The sequence below is a fragment of the Alternaria arborescens genome (assembly GCF_004154835.1).
Source record: "Alternaria arborescens strain FERA 675 chromosome Unknown contig_6, whole genome shotgun sequence".
Classification (NCBI taxonomy): domain Eukaryota; kingdom Fungi; phylum Ascomycota; class Dothideomycetes; order Pleosporales; family Pleosporaceae; genus Alternaria; species Alternaria arborescens.
In genome coordinates this window covers 1,186,495-1,214,176 of record NW_021167861.1, presented here as the reverse complement: position 1 = coordinate 1,214,176, position 27,682 = coordinate 1,186,495, and the positions used below count along the sequence as shown (strand labels likewise).

The 27,682-nt window shown below is 51.1% G+C and overlaps 11 protein-coding genes across 11 annotated transcripts; 4 read left to right on the top strand and 7 right to left on the bottom strand.

Moving 5' to 3' along the window:
* Positions 1-70: 70 nt before the first annotated feature.
* Positions 71-2,294, bottom strand: AA0111_g3659 (putative transporter; the record flags this gene model as incomplete). The annotated part of the gene is made up of 3 exons (XM_028649569.1): positions 71-783; positions 835-1,405; positions 1,458-2,294. 3 exons carry the CDS (start codon positions 2,292-2,294, stop codon positions 71-73), a joined length of 2,121 nt encoding a protein of 706 aa, XP_028508760.1.
* A 713-nt stretch (positions 2,295-3,007) lies between these two features.
* Positions 3,008-4,467, bottom strand: AA0111_g3658 (hypothetical protein; the record flags this gene model as incomplete). The annotated part of the gene is made up of 2 exons (XM_028649568.1): positions 3,008-4,149; positions 4,359-4,467. 2 exons carry the CDS (start codon positions 4,465-4,467, stop codon positions 3,008-3,010), a joined length of 1,251 nt encoding a protein of 416 aa, XP_028508759.1.
* Positions 4,468-6,254: 1,787 nt separating this feature from the next.
* Positions 6,255-7,965, top strand: AA0111_g3657 (hypothetical protein; the record flags this gene model as incomplete). The annotated part of the gene is made up of 4 exons (XM_028649567.1): positions 6,255-6,441; positions 6,506-6,528; positions 6,575-6,611; positions 6,659-7,965. 4 exons carry the CDS (start codon positions 6,255-6,257, stop codon positions 7,963-7,965), a joined length of 1,554 nt encoding a protein of 517 aa, XP_028509213.1.
* Positions 7,966-8,692: 727 nt separating this feature from the next.
* AA0111_g3656 (hypothetical protein) lies at positions 8,693-9,349 on the top strand (the record flags this gene model as incomplete). The annotated part of the gene is made up of 1 exon (XM_028649566.1): positions 8,693-9,349. One exon carries the CDS (start codon positions 8,693-8,695, stop codon positions 9,347-9,349), a length of 657 nt encoding a protein of 218 aa, XP_028509212.1.
* A 3,324-nt stretch (positions 9,350-12,673) lies between these two features.
* AA0111_g3655 (hypothetical protein) lies at positions 12,674-13,511 on the bottom strand (the record flags this gene model as incomplete). The annotated part of the gene is made up of 2 exons (XM_028649565.1): positions 12,674-13,422; positions 13,472-13,511. 2 exons carry the CDS (start codon positions 13,509-13,511, stop codon positions 12,674-12,676), a joined length of 789 nt encoding a protein of 262 aa, XP_028508761.1.
* A 326-nt stretch (positions 13,512-13,837) lies between these two features.
* AA0111_g3654 (hypothetical protein) lies at positions 13,838-14,578 on the bottom strand (the record flags this gene model as incomplete). The annotated part of the gene is made up of 1 exon (XM_028649564.1): positions 13,838-14,578. The coding sequence occupies one exon, from the start codon at positions 14,576-14,578 to the stop codon at positions 13,838-13,840; it is 741 nt and encodes a 246-aa protein (XP_028509214.1).
* Positions 14,579-15,204: 626 nt separating this feature from the next.
* On the bottom strand, positions 15,205-16,443 carry AA0111_g3653 (hypothetical protein; the record flags this gene model as incomplete). Its single annotated transcript, XM_028649563.1, has 1 exon — positions 15,205-16,443. The coding sequence occupies one exon, from the start codon at positions 16,441-16,443 to the stop codon at positions 15,205-15,207; it is 1,239 nt and encodes a 412-aa protein (XP_028508867.1).
* Positions 16,444-17,185: 742 nt separating this feature from the next.
* On the top strand, positions 17,186-17,559 carry AA0111_g3652 (hypothetical protein; the record flags this gene model as incomplete). Its single annotated transcript, XM_028649562.1, has 2 exons — positions 17,186-17,387; positions 17,453-17,559. The coding sequence occupies 2 exons, from the start codon at positions 17,186-17,188 to the stop codon at positions 17,557-17,559; spliced, it is 309 nt and encodes a 102-aa protein (XP_028509215.1).
* Positions 17,560-19,293: 1,734 nt separating this feature from the next.
* On the bottom strand, positions 19,294-20,061 carry AA0111_g3651 (hypothetical protein; the record flags this gene model as incomplete). Its single annotated transcript, XM_028649561.1, has 1 exon — positions 19,294-20,061. One exon carries the CDS (start codon positions 20,059-20,061, stop codon positions 19,294-19,296), a length of 768 nt encoding a protein of 255 aa, XP_028508869.1.
* Positions 20,062-21,792: 1,731 nt separating this feature from the next.
* On the top strand, positions 21,793-23,688 carry AA0111_g3650 (hypothetical protein; the record flags this gene model as incomplete). Its single annotated transcript, XM_028649560.1, has 2 exons — positions 21,793-21,986; positions 22,038-23,688. 2 exons carry the CDS (start codon positions 21,793-21,795, stop codon positions 23,686-23,688), a joined length of 1,845 nt encoding a protein of 614 aa, XP_028508868.1.
* A 1,379-nt stretch (positions 23,689-25,067) lies between these two features.
* On the bottom strand, positions 25,068-26,460 carry AA0111_g3649 (hypothetical protein; the record flags this gene model as incomplete). Its single annotated transcript, XM_028649558.1, has 5 exons — positions 25,068-25,260; positions 25,325-25,663; positions 25,720-25,965; positions 26,031-26,216; positions 26,267-26,460. The coding sequence occupies 5 exons, from the start codon at positions 26,458-26,460 to the stop codon at positions 25,068-25,070; spliced, it is 1,158 nt and encodes a 385-aa protein (XP_028509176.1).
* Positions 26,461-27,682: the final 1,222 nt, after the last annotated feature.

The window sequence follows — 27,682 nt, the reverse complement described above, 5'->3', positions numbered from 1 at the left end:
AATGATTTCGAATTACAAAGGTGTATGTTCGCTAAATGCAAATGAAGAGGTCGAAACAAAACCAAAGCCACTACTCGTCTTTACTCCTCGCCCTGTCCAGGCTCTCCCTCTCAGTCGTCTCTCCGCTTGCAGCATCAACGCCTTCAGCACCTTTGCTCTCCTCGTCCCTCCTCTTATCCTGCGCGATATCCGGTGCAGGCGCAAAGGTGCTCCTGCCTCTGATCTTCTTACCATATAGATAGAAAACCACAGGCATTGGTACAAGTACAGCTGCTACACAACCAAGCAGAGTACTGGCCCATTGAATACCCATACCTTTGAACATGAATGTTGCGAAGAGCGGGAAGACGCCACCAAAGATGGAGCGCATGAAGGTGTTTGCTGCAATGGCAGAGGCAGCAAACATAAGGTATGCGTCGACGATGTAGTTGAGGAGCGAGAGAAAGATGGAGAAGATGCCGAAGCCAGTCAACAGACCACTCAGGACAGGAACAATCCAATGAATTTGACCGGTGTAGCCTGTCCAACCGAACCAGAAAAGGCCGCCTGCGAAGAGCACACCACCGACCATGCTGATGGGCAATCGCCACTCCGGGACGGGAATGTTGTTGTTGGCTTCCAGCTTTCGCACATATCGCGGATTGTCACATACAATGATGATGAAAGCAATGACTTCACCAGCAACCATACCGAAGTATGCAAGTCCGCCGATACCAGCACTCCAGCCATATACTCCCTGGAAGACAAGTGCGTATGCGGTAAGAAAGAGGTAGAGTAGGCCGTCTAGTGCTGTTAGCCCAGTATCTCACAGCTCGACGGATAGGTCAAACTTACAGATGAAGCTCATGTAGATAGTGATGAGCAACACAATTGGTTCAGTAAAGAGAATGCGCATAGGCCTGCTGACGTTCTTGATGATCAACTCCTTGAAGTCAACCTCGATTTCTTCCTGCTTTGCGTGTATACCCCAGTTCTTAGTTCGTCTCCTCAGCTCGCTCGCCTTGTTGATCAGTACCACGGGTGGGTATGTCTCTTCCATGAAGAAGAAGAGCAGCGCAAACGACAGGAAGCCCATGAAACTGCTAATATATTCGGTCCATCGCCATCCTAGATCGCTCTGCGTAATGAAGCCTCCAATAAAGGGTGCTAGTAGAGGACCCATGAAGACAGTCGCGGAGAAGACTGCGACGGCGAGTCCACGAAGTCTGTTATCAAACATATCCGCGAAGACAGCTGCGACGATAGCGAGTGGGGAAGAGCCAAAGAGACCAGCGAAGAATCGACATATGAGAATTGTCTGAAGATCTTTGGCTACAGCTACGGCGATGCTAAAGATGGCGAAACCGAATGCGGCGATGATGAGGGGAGGTTTTCGGCCGTACAACTCGGAGAAGGGCGCCCACATCTAAGAGTTGTTAGCATATTCCGTCACATTTCTGTGGCTAGCATTGACTTACCAGAGGTCCAAAAGCATATCCAAAGACGAACAGACTTGTTCCTAGGGTACCCACAACATTGGCCACGCCGAATTGCTGTGACACTGCTCCGGTAGCAGCTGAGAAGATACTGCTGCCCATGGTCGCTGTGAGGGCATCGAAGGCTAGGATGGCACCGATACCAATCTTCTTCTTCATGGGCCAGTTCTGCGCGTGCAGTGGATCTTCCTTGCCGTCAAATTCGACAACGTATTCTTCCCTGTCTGGCAGGAGCGGAGGGAAGGGTTTTCCAGCTCCCATATTGGGCAATGGCTTCTCTGTGCGGCGGCGGGTGAGGGTCCTCGACAAGCGCGAGTCGACGCGCGATGCACCAACAGTACCTGCATGCTGGCTCCTGTGTGTCTCGATGCGGCGGATGGCTTCGGGGTCGCGCTCGGTAGGATGCAATGTCAGGTAGTTGCCGCTTGAGGCCTGCGAATTGACAGTCGGTCGGCGGTCTCGTGGGGTTGAGCGGGCAGTGCGTATTTCTTCGAGGCGCGCGCTGTGTGTCGACGCAGAGCTGGCTGAACTTGCCGTCGAAGCCGACGATGTGCTGTGTCGTGAGAGAGGCGAGGCGACTTCCTCTTCCTTCTCTCGGATGGGCGATGCGACTGCTTCCTGGGGAAACGACCGCTCACTCACGGTGCGCTCCCCTCGCTCGTGTGCCTCGATGTTCCGTAGCCGCTCATCGGGAGTCTGATCGTGCAAGTGTCGTTGGTGGTATTCTTCGCGGAATTGACGGTGCGGGTCCCAAGTTGCGAAGCGCTCAGGGCTCGCATTGGCCTCATTGCGTAGCATCTCGTAGTCTTCCTCCTGCATGATGGCCGCGCTCTTGTTCTTCTTCTTCTTTCCTCAAGGAACGTTGACCACGGGTTCGACTACGCCTGCAAACGAAGGAAAATCGCGGTTGTCGGCACTCGGGACAAAGTTCGTGAATGTTCGAGCCTGACGTCGAGCCCGTTGTGGATCGCGTGGATCTAATGTGCGACGGTGTGACTAGTCGTGACCGTATTCCCGGGAGTTGAGTGCGGGTGCTGTCGATAGTGACAAACAAGCTTCAGCCCCTCTGGTAGGAAGCCGCGCGCCCTATGTATTTGACGTGCCTGGCCGCCATGGGCGAAAGATTTGCTGGCCTATCCATCTCCCGCGTCCATCGCATGCGACATGGCGAGAATATTTGCCAGTATTGCCGACACCAGCGTCCTCATGCGGAATTCTGCAGCCTGAGTAAGCCACACCTAGCCGGGCGTACTAAGGCGGTCAGTGCTACTGCGAGTCTTGATTGGGCGCCAGTGGAAAGAAGTTCGCCGGCCGAAATACATCCTCGACTACGTCATGGGCAGAATTTGCTGTGTCAGCCATCGTGCAGACCGTCATCGTCACCGTGCATAATCTAGCGGCACAATGCAGGTGGGGCATCTCGTCGTCTCTAATTGATTTGCCGTCGCAAAAGGGGGGAATACATACAATTGATGCCCATTCTCTCTCCCAAAAGAGCCCTGCTAATTGCAATTTCGTACATGGCAGAGTCTTCAAGCGTACATTGCGACCACCTCCCTCTCAAACATCTTACCTAGATGCGCATGTCGCAGCTCGCCAGCCGGCAACAGCTGCGTTGCGAATATGCCACAAGTGCCGCCTTCGCGATCAATCCACCACTTGAGATTAGGTGCACCTCCCCATCGCAACATACCAGCCTTCAAACCGCCATCCGCATCATCTTCCAATGCTACTAACCCACCCAGAGCGTGTGACCACTTCCGAGCGCCAGGAGTACCCATTGGGGCGTCGCCAGGTATCATAATGGCAGCGATATGCGGCACAGACAAGGTCTGGTCGAGCGAATCTTGTGCAGTAGACGAAACACATGGCGTAAACATGAGGTCGATACTCTCCGCCTCAAGGAGCTTACCATCGTTCCGGAGAAGCGATTTCAGAAGTCGGAGATAGTCCTCCGTGTTGCTGAACAATCCTGCGCCACCATATTCATCTTGAGGATTCAGCGGCTGTACCAGCGGGTTACCCGATGCTTCGCCAGAGACGAGATCTGCGTCAGGTGCAGGGCGAGTCGTCATTGGCATCAGTTTCTGCTTGATATTGTTGTGTCTGACATAGAAAGACGTCTTGTCCATACCCAATATGTCCAACACATTGCGTCGCATGTATGCTTCCAGCGTGCAGTTGTTGGCCCTCGCGACCATCAATCCCACAAGATCCAGTCCGCCACCATACGCGAAGCCAGATCCGGGCTCGAATAGAAGAGGCGTCGTGAAGCACTGCGTGATGGGTGCTTGCATGGATAAAATTCCTTCTTTGCGAACTTGTCTCCATCTCATCAAGTCAGGCGAGAGAAAGTCGTAGCCGATTCCACTCGTATGCGTTAGCAATCTTCTTAATGTGATGCTTTCTTTTGCGGGTTGTAGGACGGGTTCATTGTCCGCCCAGCCAGTCAGGATCATGGGCTTCTTCCATTCAGGCAGCAGACGGTCGACATCAGCAGGCTCGTCTAGTGAGAATAGACCGCGTTCGACGCACTGCAAGGCTGCAACGGTCGTCACTAGCTTAGTACAGGAGGCAAGCCATACAGTCGTCTCGGGCGACACTGGCGGCGACGTGGGGTCCAGCTGCAACGTGCCATATGCAGCAAGAAAGTCCTCAGGATCTGAAATATCAGCTGTGGAAGACGTTAGCGGCGAACGCTGGACCATGTAACAGAAACACAAATGACAGGCGAGGTCGCCGACGGTGCCAACGGCTACCAACATCCGATGGCTTGGTCGCATCTGCCCTGTCCATCTCAACGTGCCGCTGTCAAACGCACGCTAAACTCAACGGCCCTGGCAAGTGTTTTGGAAGAAGCAAACATGCAAAACCAGACCATACCTTTTCCAAGGGCTCTTGCAGCACCGAGAGCCACGCCTGGCAAAAGGCGTTCAGGGCCAGGCGTAACTGCCGACACAAAAGCGTCATTGAAAGAGGTGGAGGTTGACATGTTGAGTGTGTATACAATAGGCTGTGTTTGGATTACTGGTTATGAACCTCATCTCCAGGAACCATCCCATTATATCTATGTGCATCTGAATTGAATCCTTCATTTTCACCTTCTTGTGTGACTCACAAGAGGGCGTCTATTTGCTCGAGGATAGGGGAGAAGGGCGTCGTAGGAACGAGGATGCTGACATAGCTATCTTGAGTAGGTTTCTCTTGCAGGTTGACTGTCGCCGCACCTTGCCGTTCTAGATACTAGCGCAAGGCTGGAGTCATCGAATCCGCCTGATTACGCGCGGATGTCGTGTTTCTCCGCGCGACGTCTCTTTCTCCTGCGCCCTTCACGCAAGTCTTTCGCCTTACTTGTGCAGTCGCAGGAACAGGTATCCCAAGAATTGCATCACATGGCGCTCACAGCACCCTATCCTACTTAGGTAGACAGGCCGCTGATGCAGTTCTCGCGTCCGCTTTCGCGCTCCAGACTCCACGCCGCCCCCACTTTCCGGACCCGATCCCACCACACGCCAAGTCTGATGCACACCAGGCAGGGGGTGCGAACGCTTCCTCGTCGTCTCACCGGTACCTGACAGCTCCAGATCTACCCGGCTTTACTTTTTTGCTTCAACTCTGTTACCTTTTCCTGCAAATTGCGAGCTTATATTTCTGCGACCTAGCTGCGAACCTGTTATTGCGCACATATGATGACGGCATGTTGCAACCCCCCGTCATCTCCGCATTTAACTTTCGGACCTGTTGATCTCGTTTTGGTTCAAAGTTGCAGTTCCACCTAGTGTTCCCAATTCGAAAGTGACTGCATACGCTCGCCACCATATGCAATTTTGTCACATCTGGGCCCTCTACACCACTTTGAACTGCAGACCCGTTTGCCTGCATGGCTGAGGAATTTCTAAGCTCGATAACCGACAAGATCACGTACGATGATATCGATCGAAAGGCGCCACTTCGGATATATTCTTGACAAGGACCACCGTGGCGGGAGTGCCCGACTTCCGTACATTCATATTGGCTCGAAAAATGTCGGTTACGCTTGTTTTACCATCCATGCGAGGCAACTCAAATTCGGATTCGCGTTTCGTCAATATCCCCATGTGTTTTTGTGGTCAAGCAAGGAAGAGCACCGTTAATCTAGTCGACCCGGTCTGACATCGTCACAATGCTCCTTGCTCTTCCTAGGGCCCGTAGTGTACGCGCAAGGAGCGGCAGTTGACGATAATTCCCTCGCAGCTACCCACACTGAAGAGATACCAGGGTCCAAGGTCGAGTGTTTATGCTGCAGCCACTCCACTTGGCCCCTCAATCAGACCACTGATCAGTAATGACCAGAGTAGGATATGGTCCCTGGAGTGCATGTTGTAAAGCTTGGCGAAGAGTCGGTACACCTGACCGATCAGCATCTTGGACATTAATATCAGCCACGCGAACTATTGCATACGGAGTATATCCCATCTCCGCGTTGAGGTTCGTATATGCGAGTGGGTACATAGCCGGAAAGGCTTTCGACTGCCGTTATGCGCTCGTTCAACGGCTACAATTCCCACCGCCTGCATTGGTCGATTATGTCTGTTTGTTTTTTGTGGTTGACCCACTCCCATCAAGCCCTGGTGGGTTTGTTACGCCTCCCCACGCCCCTACTCCATTTAACATGTCCCACACTTCAAAAGCCACCACGCACATATGGTAGGCATCCCTTCGCTAGAAAAGCCGTTGCTGAACTTTCTTATACTCTGGACGCAATCCGCGGAAGACAAAACTTTCTGACTTATTTACACAATGCCTGGCGGCATACATCCTCCCCTCGATGTCAAGCTTAGTTGGCCAAAACCCAACTATGTCGATCCGGTACTTCGACCAAATACCATTGTGCTGCTGGCCTGCATTATGGGACCGATCACTGTCGTGATGACTCTTGTAAGGATGTGGGTCAGAGTCTTTCATCAACGTTGTGCTGGTTGGGACGGTAAGTCAAGACTCTACGAAATGCATGTGAGACATACACTGACTCCGTGCCTTCACACATATAGACTGGCTGATGTTCGCTGCCCTCGTAAGCTGCTCGTAGTGCCTCGCAATGGCTATGCTGACAATGATAGATCCCAACTATCGCGTTGACAGTTCTCTATCCTCTCGGTAATATCCCAAGTCTCTCAGTGAAAACAAAGCTAATGCCTTTTTAGCGAGTCATCAAGCGTTCGATCGACACATTTGGGACCTAGACTACCTATTCGACCCTGAAGTTATCGTCATCGCCCGCAAGTACGTTCTGGCAACAGAGTGTATATTTTGTGTCGCAACTGGTCTCGTCAAGGTCTCCATTCTGCTCTTCTACCGACGTCTCTCATCGCGAGCCGTCTCGAAGAAGTTCGTCTGGGTGACATGGGCGAGTATCATCTTCATCATCGCCTACAGTATCGCCTTGACCCTGGCCCCGATTTTTGGTTGCCAACCAATCTCAGCGTTCTGGGATCAAGTCAACATCATCAAGGTACTACAGGGGTACGAATTCCACTGCTTCGATGAAGGTGCCGATGTTTTGGCTGCTAGCATTATATCAGCGGCGCAAGACCTCTTGACTGCTATACTTCCTACCTTCCTCTACTGGAACCTCCAGATACCGTTTCGACAAAAGCTAGCATTGTTTGGTATCTTTGCTATGGGTTACGGTGTTGTTGCCCTGGGATGCGTACGAGCTTACTACAGCTGGTACACATTCTATGGCACCTACGATGTCACATGGTCGACGTGGAACCTATTTCTCACTTGCATGCTTGAGCTGCATATTGGATGCCTGTGTGCGAACGCTCCCGCCATGAAGGTTTTCTTCAAGCATTTCTTCCACGAGAAGCTTACTCAGCGGTCAAGAACTAGGACACCAGCAGGCTCCGATGATCGCCAGGATAGCGCGCAAACCAAGTCGAAACATTCATGGAGGAAGTTCGCGCCAAACCTCACAACCGGAAGCTGGGCGCACAGCTCCAAAGGGTATCACGACTCTCATACTGGCGTATCTGTCGACCCACATGGTGGCGTACATGTCCACAAGGAGATACAAGTCACACGTTCGCCAGTGAGTACAGCGTTTCCATCCACCAGTATCCGGCCATCTTCAACCATCACAACGGATATGATCTGCGACCGTGATTACGAAGACATCGAGCTTGGTCGCTACACCACGGCGCACAATTCCCATGCATCCAGCATGCGATCCACCAGGCTCTTTGAAGGACATGACTTGGAGGCACTTCCCCCGCTACCCAAATCTCCTGCATCACCAACATCTCCAGCTAGCTCTGCATCCCTCGTGTCACATCCTCATACACCAACGGAGAAGTCGTCTTTGACGCCCTTGCCAGCCATTGTACTGAGCGATGAGGTCGAGAAAGAGAGGAGCGCAACGCCCATGCCACTGTCGAGGATGCATCAGTCGCCCTACCCACCACGGGGCTCAAGCCAGAAGAAGCCAAGCTGGCAGTCGTGGTCATGAAGCGTGCCGAGCATGCCGCATGAAAGACTTGTACTATCTAAGATACCCCTGTCGACCTGCATTGATGAAAGGCAAGAGCTGTCGCGTTGATCGCGCAAGATCCTCAAATTTTCGTCTCTTTCTGTAGCGTTTTTGTAATGTCCACTTTATGATACCATGTACGCTAGCTTGTTGTCCCCCAAAAGCACGTTTGAGATAGACCAAAACACATGCTTTTTATTCTTCATCCTGTTAGCATTACTCCATCCCTGAATCTGACCTGTAAAGTTCGTCATCACATGAGGCTTCATTTCAATCTTGTTCAAGAATAGGCTTGCGGATCAAACTCCGGTGCTGGTTGTTATCCGAAGCGCTGGAACCTTGGCATACTTCCGGACATCCCAGCATTCTAAGCACCTAATCCACATTTAAGTTCATCACCTGTTTCAAAGAAAGTAGAATTCTAGGCGGGACGCAAGACGGTTGTCAAAGTACGATGTGAATTCTAGACCGGCCATAGATCAGCCTAAAGAAGGTGTGTTGCCGTCGGAATCAAGAAAAAAAAAGCTATTCCGATTCCGACGAGGCGTCGGCGAATACACGCCATGAGCCTCCACGCGGGACATCTCCATTGTTCACGCCCTACAGTATGACTCAATGGCGTTCTTCTTAATATGCAGAAGCTCTCTCCATCGAGGCTTGATTTTCGAAAGCGGCACAGCTTGATCGAGTAACCCAACTTTCCGACATGACGACACCAAAGCTATCCAGCCCAACTCTTTTTACGCCACCGGAATTGAAGGCCAATCCACAGTTATCAACATCTGTTACGCAGCTCGTCAACGACGCGTTCTATCGCTCAAAAGACATCGATCCGGTCAAATGGAGTAACACGACATTCCGCTTTTCGAATGAGGGGGAGCTACATACACTACTTGGAGATGAAGGCAGCGTCATCGCGTTGATCTTTGGTGAATCCGGCGCTGAGAAAGGGGCTGGAAAGGTCAATGGCAAGGAAAATAGGAAGCCTGTTGCGTGCGCCGCCGCAGTACCTTGGAAAGGCGGATGGGCAAGAGAAGGCGCTGGGAAAGAGAGCGGGTGGGAAATCAAAATCGTGTCTGTGGATGGTGATCCAAAGTATCACCATCGTGGCCTTGCTGTCCAATTGCTCAACTTTCTCGAGTTGCATCTTGTTGCGAACGCGAGAGCTGCACTTCAAAGAGAGGGGAAACAGGGCGAAGGTGTGTTGACGCTCTGGATCTTGGCCGCGGATTGTATTAATGGGGTGTACTGGCGTAAGAAAGGATATCAAGAAGTACGCAAGAAGGTGGAAGGGCCAGGCGTTTGGAGCTGTAAAACAAGTTTTGAGATGGTGGTACTACGGAAGGATGTACCTTTTAATTGACGTTAAAGCTGGGCCATTTGATGAATAGTGTGAGAAAGAGAAGTGGAAGCGAGTGGACGGTGATACGCGATCTTATTTGTTATTGAATTTCCATGACGCCCACCTTCCTGCCAGAATAGGAGACCGTATCGCTGTGTTCATGGGGAGCGAGTGTGCAGTGGTTGCAAACGACGCTACAAGCACGCATGTTACAAATTATCTAAACTGGTATCTGAGCTGAGAATGCACTTTCCACGAAGAATCCAATTTTTTTTCCAGCAAAGCTTAGGGGAATTCCGTGTGATGTGTCACTAAGTGAGACACGGTTCGGCTAGGGCACCGGCTCGTACACACTTCCTTATCAATACGATTGTTCAACGAGCCTCAAGCCAGGAAAATTAATGAACTCGCCCGGATAGATGTCGAGAAGCCCTACCATCTCGAAGTAAGCATGCTCTATATCCCTCTCCTGTTCTTCCACATCACCCGACTCATCCCCCAGACTCAGACCGCCACTTTTGACATAAAACAATGCTTTTGGCTCTTCAAGCACACCGATATCACACAATAAGATCTTAGTGATCCTGCCGGTTTCGATGTCCGATGTCCACTCCTCACTACGATGATTCATAACAATCCTCAGTGGCGCAGTATCTTCATGGAGAAATTTTGCAATATCCCTGAGGTCCCCGAAATGAGGGTCTTCGGGATTGGAAGGAGGAACTTTCATCCTTTCCAAGCTTTCAGCATCGTGAATGAATTCACAGGTAAAACCAGGTTGATACAGCCCAATTTTGATCATTGGAAGTATGTCGAGCTGAAGTCCACTTTCACCTGGCTCTTCACGCCAAGGCGTTACTATTGTCATGCTCGTTGGTATGAGTTCAATGTTTTCGGTCTTGCCGTTGACTGTAGGGAAAAGAGTGCGCATATAGCCGGGAACCTTCTCCCAGTCGATAATGATATCTCGCTTGATGCAAATGGGCCGATACTCAATACGAAGTTACTGGCAGGCCTGCGCAAGTGCAAGACATGGGAGTACGCAGCGCGGTAGGTCGGCTTGAGTCTTGGCGGCGAGGTCGTATACGCGGTTACGCAGCTCTAAATAGACATATTAGTCTCAGTCGTAATGTTGATTGGCAAGCTTGCGCCTACCTGCTGGCAGGTCCAGAAACCGGAAGTAGTCTTCTCGACTCCTCATATCGGCACTAGGATGTTTCGTCGAAGGGACTTTGTGGTGGTCGCAGCTATGAGTAGTAGCTATCAATGTATGTAAAGAACGATTGAGTGAGTTGAGAGAGGGTAGGTGGAAGGGTCTAGTGAAGCAATCCCTCCAAGGGTGTTAGCGCGTTACTAGTACTGATGCCTGAGTGGTGCTCATATTTGGAAGGCACGTCGTTTGCTACTAAACGCGGATCTGGCGAGACCTTCAAGAGTGAGAGTAAATTGCGCCAGGTACACCTCACCAGATACCTGACAGGTATATGAGTCATGAGCATACCGTACGTATGTGTCTTGGTGCTTTCGAAGATGGAGTGAGATTGACACACGTCGGTCCCATGTCGTCTTCGTTCGGGACAGCACTACCACGACACCCCGTGCTCTGAATCTACATACTGCTTTGTGATCCATCTAGGACAACTACTAAGAATAAGGTGAGTACGTTCAATGTTCATCACAGTGCTATAAGGACCTTCCATATGAAAGATTGGAATGTACTGGGTATATACGGTACATGAAGGGCTACTCACTCGCGAACCTACTCGCAGTTCAAAACTATGATACTCAGCTCATGATGGCGCGCTTCAGCTCTAGTTGCCTTTGATTCAACTGGGAAAGTATCGACGAGTTGCCAGAAGCCTATAGCCAGGTAATGAGTGTAGAGTGCTTGTGAAATCTTTGAGCAACACCATAATACCTACCTCCTTGCCGATATCTTGGAATGAAGCAACATTATCTCCAGAGCAGATTTTGTGCTGAATACACACTCGAATACTAGAATATTGTCTGAAGAGTTCTGTGTAGCGAAGATATTGGTAACCAATCGTTCTTGTATATCTTACCGCCACGTACGCCTGGCTTCGGCGGCCACGTTGTTATCTCTCTGGCGGTCATCACGATTGATACAACCAAACCGCACCAGTTCTGTGAGAGTTCTCCCAGCGTCGCTCTGGTCGTCACTTTCCTCGCCCTTGATGAAGCGTATCTGCAACCCGGTGAATGCTAAGCCCAGGCGTACTAGATGTGTGATGTCCGTCGGTTTTCTGAACGTATAGTCGTGTTCCTGGTTGTACTGCAGGATCAGTTCCTTGGGACCCCTGCCATAATCGCTCTCCTTTGGATAGAAAGCCTGTAAGAACGCGTGAATGGAGTGCCAGTCGATGACGAACGTTGCGTGTCTGAGCCACATGGGCCGGTACTCAGATCGGATCTGTCGAGAGACTTGTGTCATCGCTATTCCGGTAGCACGTTGGGCCTACTGTTGGAGCTGGAAGCTCTCGACCGGTACGAGTAGCTGAGAAGGTGCTTCACTAGTAGCATAGTTGTACACTCGGTTGCGAAGCTCTAGACACGTATGTTACCTAACCGCCCAACGTTTCGCTTACAGGACTTGCTTACCCCCGGGAAGTCGCATGAAGTTAGAAAGAGGTAGTGTAACCTGGGCGATCTTCTTCGATGGCGGATAGTGATTGCATCGCTGGTCATCGTCACGGCGTCGCTTCAAACGAAGCATCGACAACTCGGGCGCATATCTGTCCATGATATGGGTAAGGAGAATGTGTTGTCAACTCGCAGGTCAGCGCTGTTGATTGCACTTATATCGTAAATCGCGTCGCGTAGAAGGCGCGTGGCAGGCATGCAGGGTCTTGTCAACTAGCAATATTGAGCTTGCTGTGATGTCACAGCCCGCGGTTGCGAGCGTACACTCAAGCATCTCACGACCGCTGATCCATCAACATTAGTAGCGTACATGATAATGATGTTACTTCCAAGAGGTGTGGAATTGGGATGCAGATGTGAAGAAGCATTCCAATACTCGACTGGGTAGTGTGCTTACTCCAGCCCTACTACTGGGCCTCGTCTGCGACCGGGCAATACGGATGAAAAATAGAAAAGGTAAGATATGTCAAAATCTACAAAGATCACGCCGCTTGCATTAATGAGCAGCCATCCCGAGAACAGGAAATATCCTTCAGTTGATATCTGATATGCAATGTTGAGCGGTAAATCGTGAAACCCAATCCAAAATTCCAAGACATCAAAAACAACCTTGCACGAATCTCCATCACCATAGCGCTGCGTTTACTCGCGATACGCAGCCCATCTCAATGACTTAGTGCTCATTTAAGGAACACTCCATGACCAGCTTATGGTTTTGTCCCGATAGTCATCGAAAGGGAACTCGTAGCGACGAACGTAAGGGCGCCAAGTTGCATTTGCATCAGCATATGCAAGCCTGATTTCCCGTATGCTACGCGTGGGCTCAGTTGCGTCGTCCCAAATCTTAAAGACCATACTCTTCCACTGCCTCGCCATTTCTTCGTTCATGGTGATTCTTATTTTCGAGTCGTTATTCCATATCCTGAGCCTCAGCTCTTTGATTGCCTTGGCCATGTCGCGCCACTTCGAGTGGGAAGGATCAGCAAACAACGCCAGCATGCTATTCATTTGTGCGACAGCGTGCCGTGCACTAAATCTTCGCAAACGCTCATGTAATTCGAACTTGAATTGTACATTAGGCGATCGTGCGACAAGCTGGACTACACGAGCAATATCAGCATCGTAGAATTCTTTCTCGCCATGCGTATCAGAGCTGTGGTTAATCAAACTGATGATGCTTCCACGGTAACGCAACATAGTATCCTCGTCAGCTGGAGGGTAGAAATCGCGGATATACCGAGCGTAGTGGTAGGTGGATTCTAGCCGGATGGTGGTTTGATTCTTATAGAGAGGTTGGAATTCGCGTCGGATTTGTCGACATGTCTGCATTAAGCAGCGGAACTTTCCCACTGGCTCAGTGTTGTCTTCGTGGCGGAGACGTAGCGAGACAGCCACCGGCTCCACGCAGAAGCTGTAGATCTTGTTTCGCAGTTCTGTATACTATGTCAGCCATGTTTGGATTGATCCGAACGAAGCACGCACCGCCTGGTAGGGCAAGAAGTCGACTGTCTTGAGTGCTCATTGTAATCTGCTGCCTCTGCGCTTACACAGCAACCATGAACGAAATTCACGGAGTTTTGTCGGTCGTAGGTAATACTTGTGTAAGAGATGAATGAGCGGAGAAGAGCATGCGACCGCCAAGCATCGGGGGATCATGCGTAACGCCAGGTGCCTACATGGTGTTTGGTGGCGGGGCTTCACCTTCACGTGCAGTACGTAATCAATCTGCAAACACGCTAGAGAGTTTGGTAGACAGAAAACCTGTTCACATTTAACAACCAAATCATTTCAGTCATGAGAAGTGGGCGATGAAAAAGATCTGGGCCAGTGTATTCCAGACATGATTACTTAAAGTAGTGGTGCAGAGCGCTTATACACATCCTCAGTCTCAGCTAAGAAAAAGATAGCGAAAGCGTTCATAGGCGGCGCACCCATCTTAATCAGCGCCTGCCGTGGATCCGCAGCTCCATCCTGTTCAAAAAGATCCTCCATTGCGCGTCTAGAATGGAAAGTAAAGCGCATCTCAGGAAGCATGCTGCAGGAGATGTCGACTCTTTGGATAAGGCGTTCCAAGTCCGGACGAAATACACCGGACGAGATTTTGGCGAAGAAGTCGTCTAGGACGACAGCAAGACGGAGGGACGCACTCGCATCGGTGAAAGTGACTTTGAAGTTGGGATGCTTCATGCAAAGGCGTGCGAGGGGTGTAGCATCGTATCGCTGGTTGAAGTATGTCATAATCAGGATGTTGCCTTGTACGCTAGAATCGGCGGTACTGCGCTCTAACAGCGACTCTTCGCTGACGGCTTCCGGCTGCCTCAGTTCGGGATAGAAAGTTTCGAGAAATGCGTTTGCGGTGATTTGGTGAAGGACCATAACATTCTTGGCCATGTACAGTGATCCGAACTCTGCTCGCATTTGCCGACACACATTCCGAAGGCTGCCATACAGTCGACAGCGGGCATGTGCGTAATGCTTCTTTGTACGCTTGGGGTACCTCGGAATGTACAAAGTTTTGGGTTCGACGCAGAATTCGTAGATGCGGTTGCGAAGCTCGCCAGGCAGTGCTAGAAGTGGCGGAGCGGACATGGTGATCTCGTGGGTCTGAAGAGAGAGAATGGATATTGGAGTGTTTGTGATTACCCGTGGCTAGGTATTTGTTTGGATGGAACATGGAATCGCCAATATGTTGCCTTATGAATAGTAGGTAGCCGAAGGAACAAGGGGCGCTAGAGTCCATATAGTTAGTCTGGCATATAGTGCTGGTGGCCCATCTGGGTATCTCATTCATTTCCTGGTCGACTCTGGTGACCAAAGTTTCCCTCCGATTTCGAAACATAGTTCGGTGACGGATTCACAGGCTCATGAACCGGAAGCTTTTGCTGGAAGTGGCCATGTAAGTGGTATTTTGCTAGACTGAAATGCTAGTCGAGCGTTGTACTGATGGTGCTTCGTGCTGCGGCTGTCAAGCTTAAATCCGTGTGGATAAAGGAGTGGAATATTACTTGGAACTCAGCCCGCAACCAGTTGTTGCTCTTGTCAGTGGTTCAGGAGAGATGGGGATTAGAACTTTCACTAGCGCTCACAGGTGGGTAGTCGTAGTGAAGTGCCTCCACTTTGCATGTGCTGCACAGATGCATTCAGCTGGTACTTGAGTATCTGAGATCAAGCTAAAGACAGAACGTGGTATGCCAATCAGCTGAAAGTAAGTGTCGCTACATGGCCTTGCCTTCAGGCGTGCTGTTCCAAGCATGCTCGAATTGTTGCCATCCACCCTGTGGCTCCTCACACATCTTCAGATCGCTGATGACGAAGTCGTAGTACCCGTCCGCTGGAAGTTTTCCTTGGTTCACAGTGCCGCCCATAGCGATGTTGATGAGTATCCTGAAGTCTTCCATGCGTCGGGTGCCCTCAGGTATGCTGCCCTTCATGACTGGCCGACCGTCGATGTACCAGATCATGCGCCCTCTCCACCCAGGTATGCCCTCTTCTTCGATCCAAGCGAAGCCGTAGGTGTGGGGTTGTCGTGCCAAGTCCGGCAGGGATGTCTTGACTACGCGATGCTTTTGTGCGTCTTCGCCGGTGTATGAGCCCCAGTGCAAGCACGAGTGATTCTCTGTCTCGCCGTTCCAGCTCTCAGCAAGATCGACCTCGCCGTCCGTCGGCCACTTGAAGGGGTCAGCAGGTAGCATCCAGTACGCAGGCCAAATGCCTGGTGCGGAAGGGGGTAGGCAGGTCGCCGTCAAGTATCCGCGTGGTCGCGATAGCGTCTGGTGTGAGGTCAAGCGCGCAGAAGTGTAGCTCCCGTTCTGGACGAGGGCGCGTACAATCAGGCGGTTGTCGTGGTGGAACGAGTTCGCGGCGTTGTCCGTGTACATCTGCTTTTCGTCGTTGCCCCAACCATGGTCGCCAATCTCATGCCGGAAGTTCTGGGACACGGGCGTCGCAATGTCAAAGGACGGCTTCCAGTACACGCGCTCGCCCTGTGGTGGGGGGATGTTTTGTGGCGGAGGAGGCTGCGCAGACTGCGGTCTGTTCTGTGGAATGGGCGGCGGTCCGCCAGGCTGAGGGGTGTGTGGCTTGCTACCCTGGGGGACGGGTGGTGCAAAAGACTGCTGCTGTTGCGGAGGCGGCGGGCCCCATTGTTGCTGAGGGGCACCACCCCATTGCTGCTGAGGGGGACCCCATTGTTGGTTCTGAGGCGGATACTGCGGGGGATATTGGCTCCCCGTGTACTGTCCTTGGTTTGGCGGAGGATAGCCCTGCGGTGGCTGCTGATAGCCTTGAGGTGGTTGTTGATAGCCTGGGGGAGGCTGTTGATAACCTTGAGGAGGCTGCTGGCCCGGATAGCCCTGGTTCGGGTGGCCTTGTTGGTGATGGCCGCCTGAAGGCTGCCCAGTAAACTCCGAGAGCTTTGCCTTGCCTTTCGCTAAGAGTTTGTCAAAGGTAGGCATCTTGTTGCGCTGCCGTGGTACAAAGGAAGCGACGGTACGACGAGGTTTCCGCTTCAAGCCGAGCTGCCGAGCCGCCATGGCCACGACCTCCCTCTACCCCAACACGCCTCTAGGCATACACGCCGTATCAACAGTCTACCATCTCCCTCCAAAGGATACACGTCATGTAGCAATACTAGAACAGTAAACGACCGTGGGTATGCGCTGAATACTGCCATCCACCCGCAACGGCCAGCATCCCCTTCTCTCATCGCGCCTTCCCTTCAGAACATTCATCTGCTTCTCTCTGTCGTCGAATCATCTGTCTCTGCCCATCAAAATCGTGCCTTCTCTGATATTCTCTGATTCGTCATATTTTTCTTGCACAAACAGGCGTTCATCCAGGTTACACATGTGACGTCACATCTCACCACAACAACGGCCATTCACCCGCAGAGCCAACCAGCAACGCTATGCAAGGCAAGCAAGAGGCAGGCCTCGCCCTCCAGATGGCCGGCAACAGCTGTTTGGAACAGCAAGTTTCACACACTCTCACGTAGGCCCCGCGTCATTCTCCGTGTCTTGGAAGTCATCGATATGTCTTGATGGTAGTCGCGCCTTACCGCACACGAACCAACACAACTTTTCCCACAAACAAGACTCTCCCTCTAAAGCTCCACCGCATTATCTCCACCTAACAATCTCGCCTCAGACCTGTTACACCACACCACTCACCATTACCCACAAGTACAGCCGAACCAACATGTCTTCCATCGTCAACGCGCTCAGCGACCTCTTCAAGTCCCTAGTCGAGCTTGTGTGGTCCTTCTTCACTACTGCCGGAGCATTAGTCCAGAAGACGGCCCAGTTCGCACTCAACTTCGCTACTGAGATCATCGACCTCGTTGTTAACTTCTTCCGTGGGCTTGTGGACCTTGCTGGCGGCATTGTTAGCTTCATACTCGGTAAGTGGGCAAAGAAACCCCCGACTCGCGTGCCAGCCTAAGCGCAAATACTGACCACGCGACAGGCAATGTCCTTATGCTTGGCGTTGTCGCTGCTGCTGTCTTCGGCTTCCTCCAGTACCAGCGCAGCCAAGGCAGACAGGTCACGGTCGGCAACAAGAAGCTAAACTAGCCTCTATTCATACGACCCAACCTCTGCGAACTATGGCGGACAGACGTGAGTATATTTAGCCACACGGCAGCTGGGTTTCCAATGGCGAGGAACTGTACGAGACCCCTTGATGACGGTAGCGATACTGCAGCCAGCGCGGAGAATTGATAGGCTAGTTTTCTGATGATTTGCCGAATCAAGATATCCCTAATCGTTTTCAATCCGAACGCCCACATCCTAGCGCATCCTTCCCGTGTCCAAGGGCTTACTCTTTTCTATCCTGAATAAGGTCTTCAGTCTTGCCAATAGAGTCAATCTAACCAATTTAATATCTCAAGCATGGGCCTTGTCACATGTACATATGAGCCTGCTCTTAATACCGCAGCATAGCGGCGCTTTTTTCTTCTATCATGTAAAATGTTGAGCCTCAACCTCTTTGTGCAGAAAGCCAAGTCGTATCGTCGTTTGTCAATCTCGACCGAGGAGGAAGATGACACATGCATCTCTCCAGGCGTGTCCGCTCCGAGAGAGGAACATGATGCACATGAAGACTTGCTGCTCGCTAAAAGGCTTCGACGGCCCTGGCATTGGTCCTGCATGCACGTGTGCGGATACCTCTTTGTTGCTCTGCTAAGCTTTCTCATCGGTCTCGGCCTCAGCCCGAATCATCCTCCGAAAATCACGTCGGACACGGCCATGAACATACGTCCCCTACAGTGTTCAAGCCGAACCCGTTCATAGAGGCTCTTTTGTCGGCCAAAGATGAGGACGACGATCCCGGCCACATCGCTCACTGCTTTGAGTACCTGCGTCAAGCACTCATATGTGCTGCTGATACCAACCTAGAAGTGACCCATCAGATGGTTGGTGAAGATGGAGAGGAGTTTATCGGGACCGAAGGTTGGGATACAGCGAGGGTGTGTAGGGACTACGAAGCGGTCAAGGAGTGGGCGGAAGCGTGGAGGGCGGGAGATGCTGGTGGAATCATCTGACCAGGGTTACTCGTGAGGTTGTCAAAGATTGACGGCATTGGAGTTTTGGCATAATTCTTAATTTGGTAGTTGAGTCGGGCATTCTGTAAGTTTGCCGGGAAATGTTTTATTGAGGTTGCATGTGTGTTCACTTTGAATAAGTAAGGAGATGGGACTAGATCTGGAAGGGGTAATAACGGTACTATAGCATCAGTGGTCGCCTAGCCCAAGTTTACCATGTAATCACGAAACAGCCACCGTAAGCGACGACTAAAGAGACTTTGAACATCACACCTAGTCTGTTGTAAGATGCAGGACGTTGCGAAAACTAACAGGAAGAGGTGGGAGGATAACACCCAATGCCTCCTGTCACTAACCAAATGCGGGCGAGGCTGAGTGGTGTCGCCGATATTGCATAGCCTCCACCATGCGCAAACGCCTAATAGGTGCTTCTTCGCATGGTGTCGCAGTTATGGCAAGATGGCAAGACACTACTGCATAACACATTATGCAAGATTTTGTAACCGACAGCAGATGTTTGTCTTGTGTAGTTCCGTGCTGGGTGTCTCCTTACTGCACCTGTTTGCGGACGAGACTCAGCTCGGTGACAGCATACACGTATCCACCGAGCTGGCACTAGGTCTAGCTCTGAGATTTGATGGCAGACAATAGTCCTGCAAAGGGCATATGTACTCAATATTTGTATTAAAGTATACAATAAGTAGAAGATAGCGCAATGAAGCGAAAAGAAGAGAAGAAAGGTTTGAGACGTTCCATGCATATATCAAGGCGTATAAGGAGGCGGCGGATCCCGCTCGCCCAGTTCAGTAGACACAGTGGGCGCATAATGTAGCCCTCCACCACCATGGCCATGTCCATATGTCTCCCAGTTGTCATCAATAGTCTGACTAGCACCACCCTGAGGCTCGGTAGCCAACTCGTAGGTCAGCCCAGGAGATGTAGGCGTCGCACCGAAAGCTGGTGTCGACACCGAGAAACCTGCATTTCCATAGATGCCATGTTGTGGTACAGGTGAAAGACCAGCCGCAGGGCTAGTCTGTTCAGGTATGTCTTGTGGCCGTGAGCCGTTCGCGATGGGCATACGCGATATCGTCGCAAAGGAGTCGGTTCGTTGGAGAGAAGGTTGTATGATGATCTGAGGTTTCCGCTGCGGTACAGGCCGCCGCGGAATGTTGAAGCTCTGAGTATGGGGAAGCGCGTGTGGTCGGCATTGAGGTTGGGATTGGTACTGAGGCTGGGCTTGAGTTTGACATTGGGGTTGGTATATCGGTGGTCGAGGCTGTGCCGCTGGAGCATAGCACGCATACTTCTGCTGTGGTACCGCAGGTTGTTGCTGCTGCTGCTGATGGTGTTGAGGACGGTGATGAGCTTGCGTGTTCCAGCCATTCTGCTTCGCCGGATTGGCACCAGGAAACGTGTTATGGCGCCTTTTCTGGGCTTCTGCCTCAAGCTGCTCCTTGTCGTTCTTCTTCCGGTAGTGTCGGTGGATGAGGTATCCACCCGCAACAATCTCCAGGCCGCCAAAGATCATGATGTCGCCAATGTTACTGTAGCAAAGACAGAAGCAGCAGGGTTAGGGAGGGAAAAGTCTAAGGCTCGAATCTGTCCTCGCAAGGCAAACGGAGGAGGAATGGATGGCTGAGGCCATAATATCGGATTTGTGCTCAGCCTCTATTGTCAGACTGAAGACACGAGCTATTGGTGCCGTATCCTCCGGCGTGGTGGCGGAGTCGAGAGGTGCAGCGGCCATACAACCCAATCACAATGCCTCGCTTACCTGCCCGTAGCACTCGGTTGCATGCACCCTCATCAGCAAGCTATTGGGAGCACGAAGAGCTATAGAGCTTCTTATTCCCATCGTCACACCTGACGCCAGACGACGGTGCGCCAGAGGGGTCGAACGTTGTTTCCGACGACTCCTTATTCCATGGGTGCGGGATACAGCAAGGCCTAGTAGCACCAACCGATGAGCGTCTCCCGGATGCCGCCCCGCCCTCTCATCATAGGCGAATTTGCGCGATTTTGATACAAGAGGTAGTGTTGAAGAGTCGTATGAACATTGGCGATACCATTTGGGCCCTTTAAAAGCTATTGTTTCAAGGCGCAGAGCAAGCACGCTAGGCGACTGCAGATGGGGACTAACGGAGAGGAATAGCTAACGCGATGCCACCGACGCGATGCCATCGCAACAACACATGTCCTCAGTTTGAAGGTGCTGCAACCAACTCTCGCAGGCCAAGCATTCGCATTGCTCTTCTCGTTGGCATTCGCATCCAAAATGAAGCAGAAGAAGAGAGGGTGTCTACCGGCCTTGGTAGGTACCAGAGCAGTGGCTCTGATCGGGACGCGTACCCAGGACGCGTACTATTCACACTTGATCTCTGCATCTGCCGTCTGCGAGATCCAGATTGACCACAGACTCCGGGGAAAAGGACGAGGTGCAGAACTGGTGTTTCTACCTTCGCTTCTGGAGCTAGATCTCAACACACTAGAGGCATCATGATGCAATCACTGAATCAGCGTCCGCAGAACTCCTAACTCCGCAAACGGCACATGCAGGTGTTGAACGTCATGTTCGCGTACAAGATAGATACGTACAAGGTCAACAGCCCCTTCGTACTGCCTCCTAGACATAAATAAAGAGTAGAACATTGAATGTTCGAAGCCCATACTAGTCCGAGACTTCCGACGCTGATCGCTACAAGAGAGAGAGCGAACGCGAGATGCTTAGCAACCAAAGCACACGGACCAGACGTCAAGGATAGCAAAAAAATGAAGTGGACCTTAAATCCGAACAATAGCATGCGGGGTATGTCTAATATCCAATTTGCGACTTCATCGCTCTTTTGAGGGGTGGATCCTCGGTAACCCATGCCGTCCTTTCTATACAAACCGAGAGCTAGGAGCCGAAGAGTCTCAAATCCCAGTCTTCGGCACATCATGGCAGCCGTTATGTGGCAGCTAGCCAATAGTTGGGTATTCTGTATCCTACCTGGAAAAGCTAGGCGTCATCCCGCCGCAAGGCTTGTTTTTTAGTGTCGCGGATCAATGGACGGCTTCACTCGTAGCATCTAGCACATCTTGGCAAGACGCACGATATTTCACCCGAGAACGGAGTGCCTGGTCAATCAAAGTCCGGTCGTCTTCGGTGACGATGCGTCCGAGATTGGTAACCCAGCATGCGCATGCAATTTAAAAGTACCTGTGCATCACGCAGCTGAGCACCAGTTCAGACCTGTGTGTATCGCTTCCACTCATCATCATGCTACTGTCATCCCTCATCGCAAGCGTTGTGACCTTTTCGGGTGCGGTATCTGCGCTACCTCATCCTCAGCCGTTCAAAGAGGTCTTGGACAAGAGACAGAGTACTACGGCCAATGCTCTAGAAGTCGATCTAGGCTATGGAGTCTACCAGGGTACCAGCAACACGAGTACTGGTATCAACACTTGGCGAGGGTATGCTTATCCATCACTAATGAGGAATTGATGCTGATCTACTGCTTCAAGAATTCGCTTTGCTGCACCACCGACCGGTAGTTTACGTTGGCAACGACCCCAAGCACCATCCGTCAACCGAACTTCAACCATTTCCGCCGATGTTTATGGACCTCAATGCCAACAAGTCGGCTTCAACGGACAGCCGAGCTTGCAATCAAGTGGTGCAACAACACCAACCTCGGAAGACTGCCTTTTCCTGAACGTTCAAAGCCCAGCCAACGCGTCAGATCTTCCCGTCCTTGTTTGGATTCATGGTGGCGGATATGGCGCTGGTAATGGCCGACAGGACTTTACTGAACTCCTTACAACGACTGGAAATAACTTTGTCGTCGTTTCAATCCAATACAGGCTGGGACCGTTTGGTTTCCTCGCGTCTGACGAAGTAGTACGAAAAGGTGTTGCAAACGCGGGACTCTTGGATCAGTTTTTCGCTCTTCAGTGGGTGCAGGCGTACATCGAACAATTTGGAGGTAACACTTCAGCCGTGACCATATCTGGTGAAAGTGCTGGCGGTGGATCAGTCATGCTTCAAGATATGGCCTATGGTGGCTCGCTGGGCGACTCTCTGTTCCGCAGCACCATCGCCGCGTCGCCATACCTCCCCAAACAGTATGCTTACGACCATTGGATTCCGTCACAGAACTACTATGCTTTTGCCGATCGTGCAGACTGCTCGGTTACCGCATATGGCAACGCATCCTCCACAATCTTTGATTGCTTGGTATCACAAGATACGGAGACATTACAGAGTGCTTCTGTCGATGTGACAAACACTGCGACATTCGGAACTTGGGCCTTCTTGCCAGTGACCGACGATGTCTTCGTTCAAGATGAGCCCAGCAGCCAGCTGCTTGAAAATCGCGTGAATGGGCGAAATGCATTGATCGGCAACAATGCTAACGAGGGGCCTTTATTCGTACCTCAAGACATCACCTCCGAAGACGACTTCCTCACCTGGCTTCGCAACAACTTGCCCGAATTCACCGACTCTGACATCGCAAAGGTGCTGCGCTACTACCCAATCAGCAACGCTGCGAACGATTCTAGTGCTGATGAGTTTGCGACGAATGGTGTCAATGGACCTAGTGCGCTCGATCAAAGTTCGCTTGCCACAGGACAGCAGCAGCGTGCTAACAACCTTTACGCTGAACTGACTTTCGTATGCCCGTCATACTGGATGGCAGAAGCATACACTGGCAACAATCGTACATCGTACAAGTACCAATTCAGCCCTCTCCCAGCCACCCATGGTGCGGACGTACAAGGATACTTCGGACAGCTAGGCTCGGTGCCATACCTAAGCGCCGACTTCCAGCGCGCATTCATGAACATTTGGGGAAATTTCATCACTCAAGGCAACCCATCCATATCGGCTTCCGTAGCAGCTGGCTCTACTTCGTCCAACAATACTGCAGATATCACAGCCGCAACTCAATGGCCAGCCTTCTCGGTTGCCGAACCGTACCAGCTCGATCTCAACCAGACAGGTGGTGAGATGGCAATTGGTTCGCTGAATGTCAACTCACCGGTCAACACGACTTACTTCACCGGACCAGGTCTCATGAATAACTTTACACTTGTCAATGCATACACGTGGGAGGATGGACGCGGCATGAGATGCGACTTCTGGAGGAGCGTGGCCGATATTATTCCTGCGTAAATGATGGGACCTAGGATGGCAATGACTGCTGACTAGCGCGTACACGTAAGGTGCTAGTAGGATTACTTTAGTATTCCATCAATCCATCAACCATAGGTTCACAACCACTCAACTTCTCATCTTCCATCCAAGTCTTACACAACCATGTACCTCAATCGATTTGTAAATTCGATCCCGAATAGCTCAGAGTATAATTTAACACAAAAAAAAGCATCACTGTGTATAATTATACTTCGCTCGCGCCGTATTTCGGAAGACCACTATCACCCGAATCACATGCTAAAAACATAAGGCTGCTTAGGGCACCACCTGTACCCGCTGGGCTTCAGTCATCATCTGTTTCCCCTCCCTGCCAGTCTTGAAGATCTCCTCCTAATGCACGTTGTGATACCGGAAATGCACACCCAGCGGATTCTTCCTACCCAGCTGTCCGGTAATGGTTCTCATAACTTCCCAGAAATTGGTTTGCATGACGCAAGTCTAGATCCTTGAGTTTGGGCGTGCGGACGGAGATCACCGGATCGTCCGCCAAGGGCATAAGATCAGTTGGGTTTAAGCTGTCAATGCGACGATTTTGGCCGCCGACGCTAAGCAACAAGATCTTTGGTTATGCCACAGAGATGGGTGGGACGCAAGATTCTGTGATAAGAATATTATGTTCCAGACGAAGATGCTTGAGATTTGGGCAGGTGCGTGCTAAATGTATCACAGCATTTTCACTGGTGGGTACATCCGTTCTGTCCAAACGAGCTCCTAGGCCGATTTCTTCTAGGTTAACACAAAAAGCTTATTATGCAGTAGCTTTAGTGTCGAGATGCACGTCGTGACGTGCCTTAGCTTCGCGTGCTAGGTTGGGCCGTCCTTCGAGTATTCTTGGACCACGGGTCTGGTCCGAACTCTATCCCGATGCCTACTGTGAACCTCAGTCTTCATGCTCCCATTCTTTGAGTTTGATAGATACGCATTGTACTTTCATTGGTCCTGCGCGAGCTAACGCACCTGATTGTCGAGCGTTGCGCCCACGATTCTGGCCGTGACGCTTTCGGGCTCGCTCGGCTTCCTGTGTGCTGATGTGGCCATGTATCCTCGCTTCGCTGGCGCTTGATACTCTATGAGACATTGGTGCTTTTGTACAAGACGAAGTGAGCCACCAGTAAATTGTAGTTTGATCGAAGAAAGATGTTGGTCAAGGTGGCAATGCACAAGCTGGGAACGCAGTTAAGGCCAAGCAAAGGGTCGTCAAAACGTTGTATAGTCTTGAACACAGATAACAGTGCCTTTCCTTTGGAAGTATCAAGTAACGCAGCTCTTGAAACATCTCACACTATTTGAATTCGGGGTTTTGTTCACTACTAAGAGTAACGCACACTACATGTCCTCTACGCATAGATGTAGCATAACGGTTCTCCATCTAGTGTGCTCATCATCTCCTCATTGGTTATCGTTGGCATATTAAGGTAGTTCATCTGGATAGGGTCATCAAGCCTGGCATCTCGGCTAGGTGGCTGGTTGAAGATAGTAATTGTGCCAGCAATGGACTTGGCTTGGTTGAGGTGCAGCGCCTGCCAAAGCCTGTATATGTAGAGGTGCGAAGTCAGTCTTTGTCTCACATACATGTAGTGCAGTCGCAACTTACCACCATACGCGGTCGACCATAGCGTGATGTAGGAAAAAAGCAGGGTCGTTCGGGCTGCTGAAGACATCACCGCCATCACCGCCAATTGAGAAATGACCTGCGGCGTGCATGCCGAGAAAGCCGTCGGGAAAGCGCCCCTGAAGTTCATCTTGAAAAAGACCGATGTTCTTGGAGGCTGCCCCAAGGGTGACATTGTAGAGGTTGTCAAAGGTTAACCAAGTAGAAGATGCGTAGGAGGTAAGATCCCTTTTTGCGCAGCGTGGGTTCCAGGCAAGTGGCGATGATGATGCAGTCTCTCCGGCCATTGATGGAGAGATAGGACCAAGATTGATTTGAAGACTGATCTTTGTTAGAAATTTGCAAGTAAAATCCCTTCGAGGAGATCTTGCACTTACTTCTTGAATGGACCATCCTTGATGCAACCACCTCCTGCGCCGGAAGGTAGCGCAATTGTGCCTTTGCCACCTGCACGTCCGTTGTGCTTTACATATAAACCGTCTCCACCCATGCTCGTCTCAGTGCCGTCGAAGACAGGGTGTTTAGTGAGGTCGTCTGTATGGCTAAACCAGTTCCAGTAAGGCTGGGACCCATTGTATCCGCACTCGTCTCTCAATGCCTTCTCATAACCGTACACAAAGTACCTGCAGATATGGAGGCGTGACATCAGTTATACATCTCATATGCGATTTGGACAGCCACAACCTACCGGTGCCAGCTTAGAAAGTTACCAGTTCCGTGGATTGTTGTAGTCTGATTGATGTGTTGTGCAACAAAGTCATCGTAGCGAGTCCTGGCACCAGGTACTAGGGCCGGATCGGATTGGGATGGAGCGTTGTACATGCACTGTACAGCACTAATATATGCTTTTCGCTCGTTTGCGCTCATGAAAGCCCTAGGGATATGTTAGTCTTCTCACGTACTCAAATGTATCAAAACCTTTACCAGTCTTTGCGAACTGTCGCGGTAAAAATAGAGCACTCTCCTCTCCTCTCAAGTGTACCATTTTTCTCTGCAGCCTTCAGATTCTCAAGGGCCCGGTTCTGGAGATCCGAAAGCAAGTCCCTCTTCTCGATCACCAGGGATTGGACGGTACCGGCCAACGCCAGAACTGCGGTTGGGAAGTCATGGAAACGCATATTGAGGTTGATGTAGAACCAGTAAGGAGCAGGCAGCCGAAAAAGACCCTAAACACTTGGCTGAGCGACAAGGACTTCTTTTATCGCGGGGAGGTGCCATTTAGTATGCTCGGCTGCCCACATCGCGCAAAGAGCATCGCGAAGGTCTACGCATGCGGGGACGGGCATCGAACACTTCCAGTTAAAAGGCCGCAACTACGTTTCTACATATGGCTGAGGAGGTTTGGCTTTTGCCAGCATTAGACCCGGTGGGTGGGACATATGTTGTCCGGTGCAAGACCCGTTTATGGCATGTCCGAGTAGGCTGAGCCGGTGGGTATGATCTGCGAAACTCATGTTCTCATGCGAAGGGTCTGCAGATACGATCTGTAACTTTCGATCTCTGGTCCTCTAAATGTTTCTACATCAATAAGTATGATTCGATACTCTTGGTTATAGAAGGCTGGTCGAGTTGTACATGAGGAATTTAGTGGTCCTCTGACGGGGTCTTTGCTTGCCCTGGAAGGACAACTCTCGTAATGCGCAGAATGTTGCTGAAGAAATGAGGCCCACTGCTAAGCGAGTATCCGAAGGATCCCAGTACCAGCGACAAGCCTATGGGCTTGATAAGCTGTGAGTACGACTTTCAGCGCCAACACATAGTACACGTGGATGGAGGACTTCATGTATAGGTGCAGATGTTGCGATTGCTGAAGGGAGGGCCCCGATAACCTGCTTTCCTTGTGTCATGGTTGATATTTCAGATCTTTAATCCTACACGGATGGACTGCTTTATCGAGAAGGATCCCGGCTTCATCTTGTATTCTTCCATAGCGGCTTGGTGCTGCAGGTGCTCTTGCGTCCACGGGTTGAGATAATTGCACTGCACCCCTGCACACCAGCTGGATCGTGCAGCGCGGCTGGAATGCATCGAACGCCGCGTCCCGTGTCAGCAAGGGTCAACACCAGTGCCGCCATAAGGGCTTGTTCGACCTACTTGAGAACATCACGACCACGCACTAGAGCGTAGTACTATCGACTTATTGAAGTGCTTAACTCAACGTTTGAATCGTTGCTGCTTCACACCCTGACTGAAGCCCATTTGTGCAAAGTCACCAGGTCGTCGAGTGGAACCCGATGCAATTGATTCAAGGAGTACGACAACCCGCGCGATTGGTAGCAAACCGCTCTTTTGTCCTCGCAAATCGATCTCAAATATGTTGTGTGTCATGTTGGATGGTAG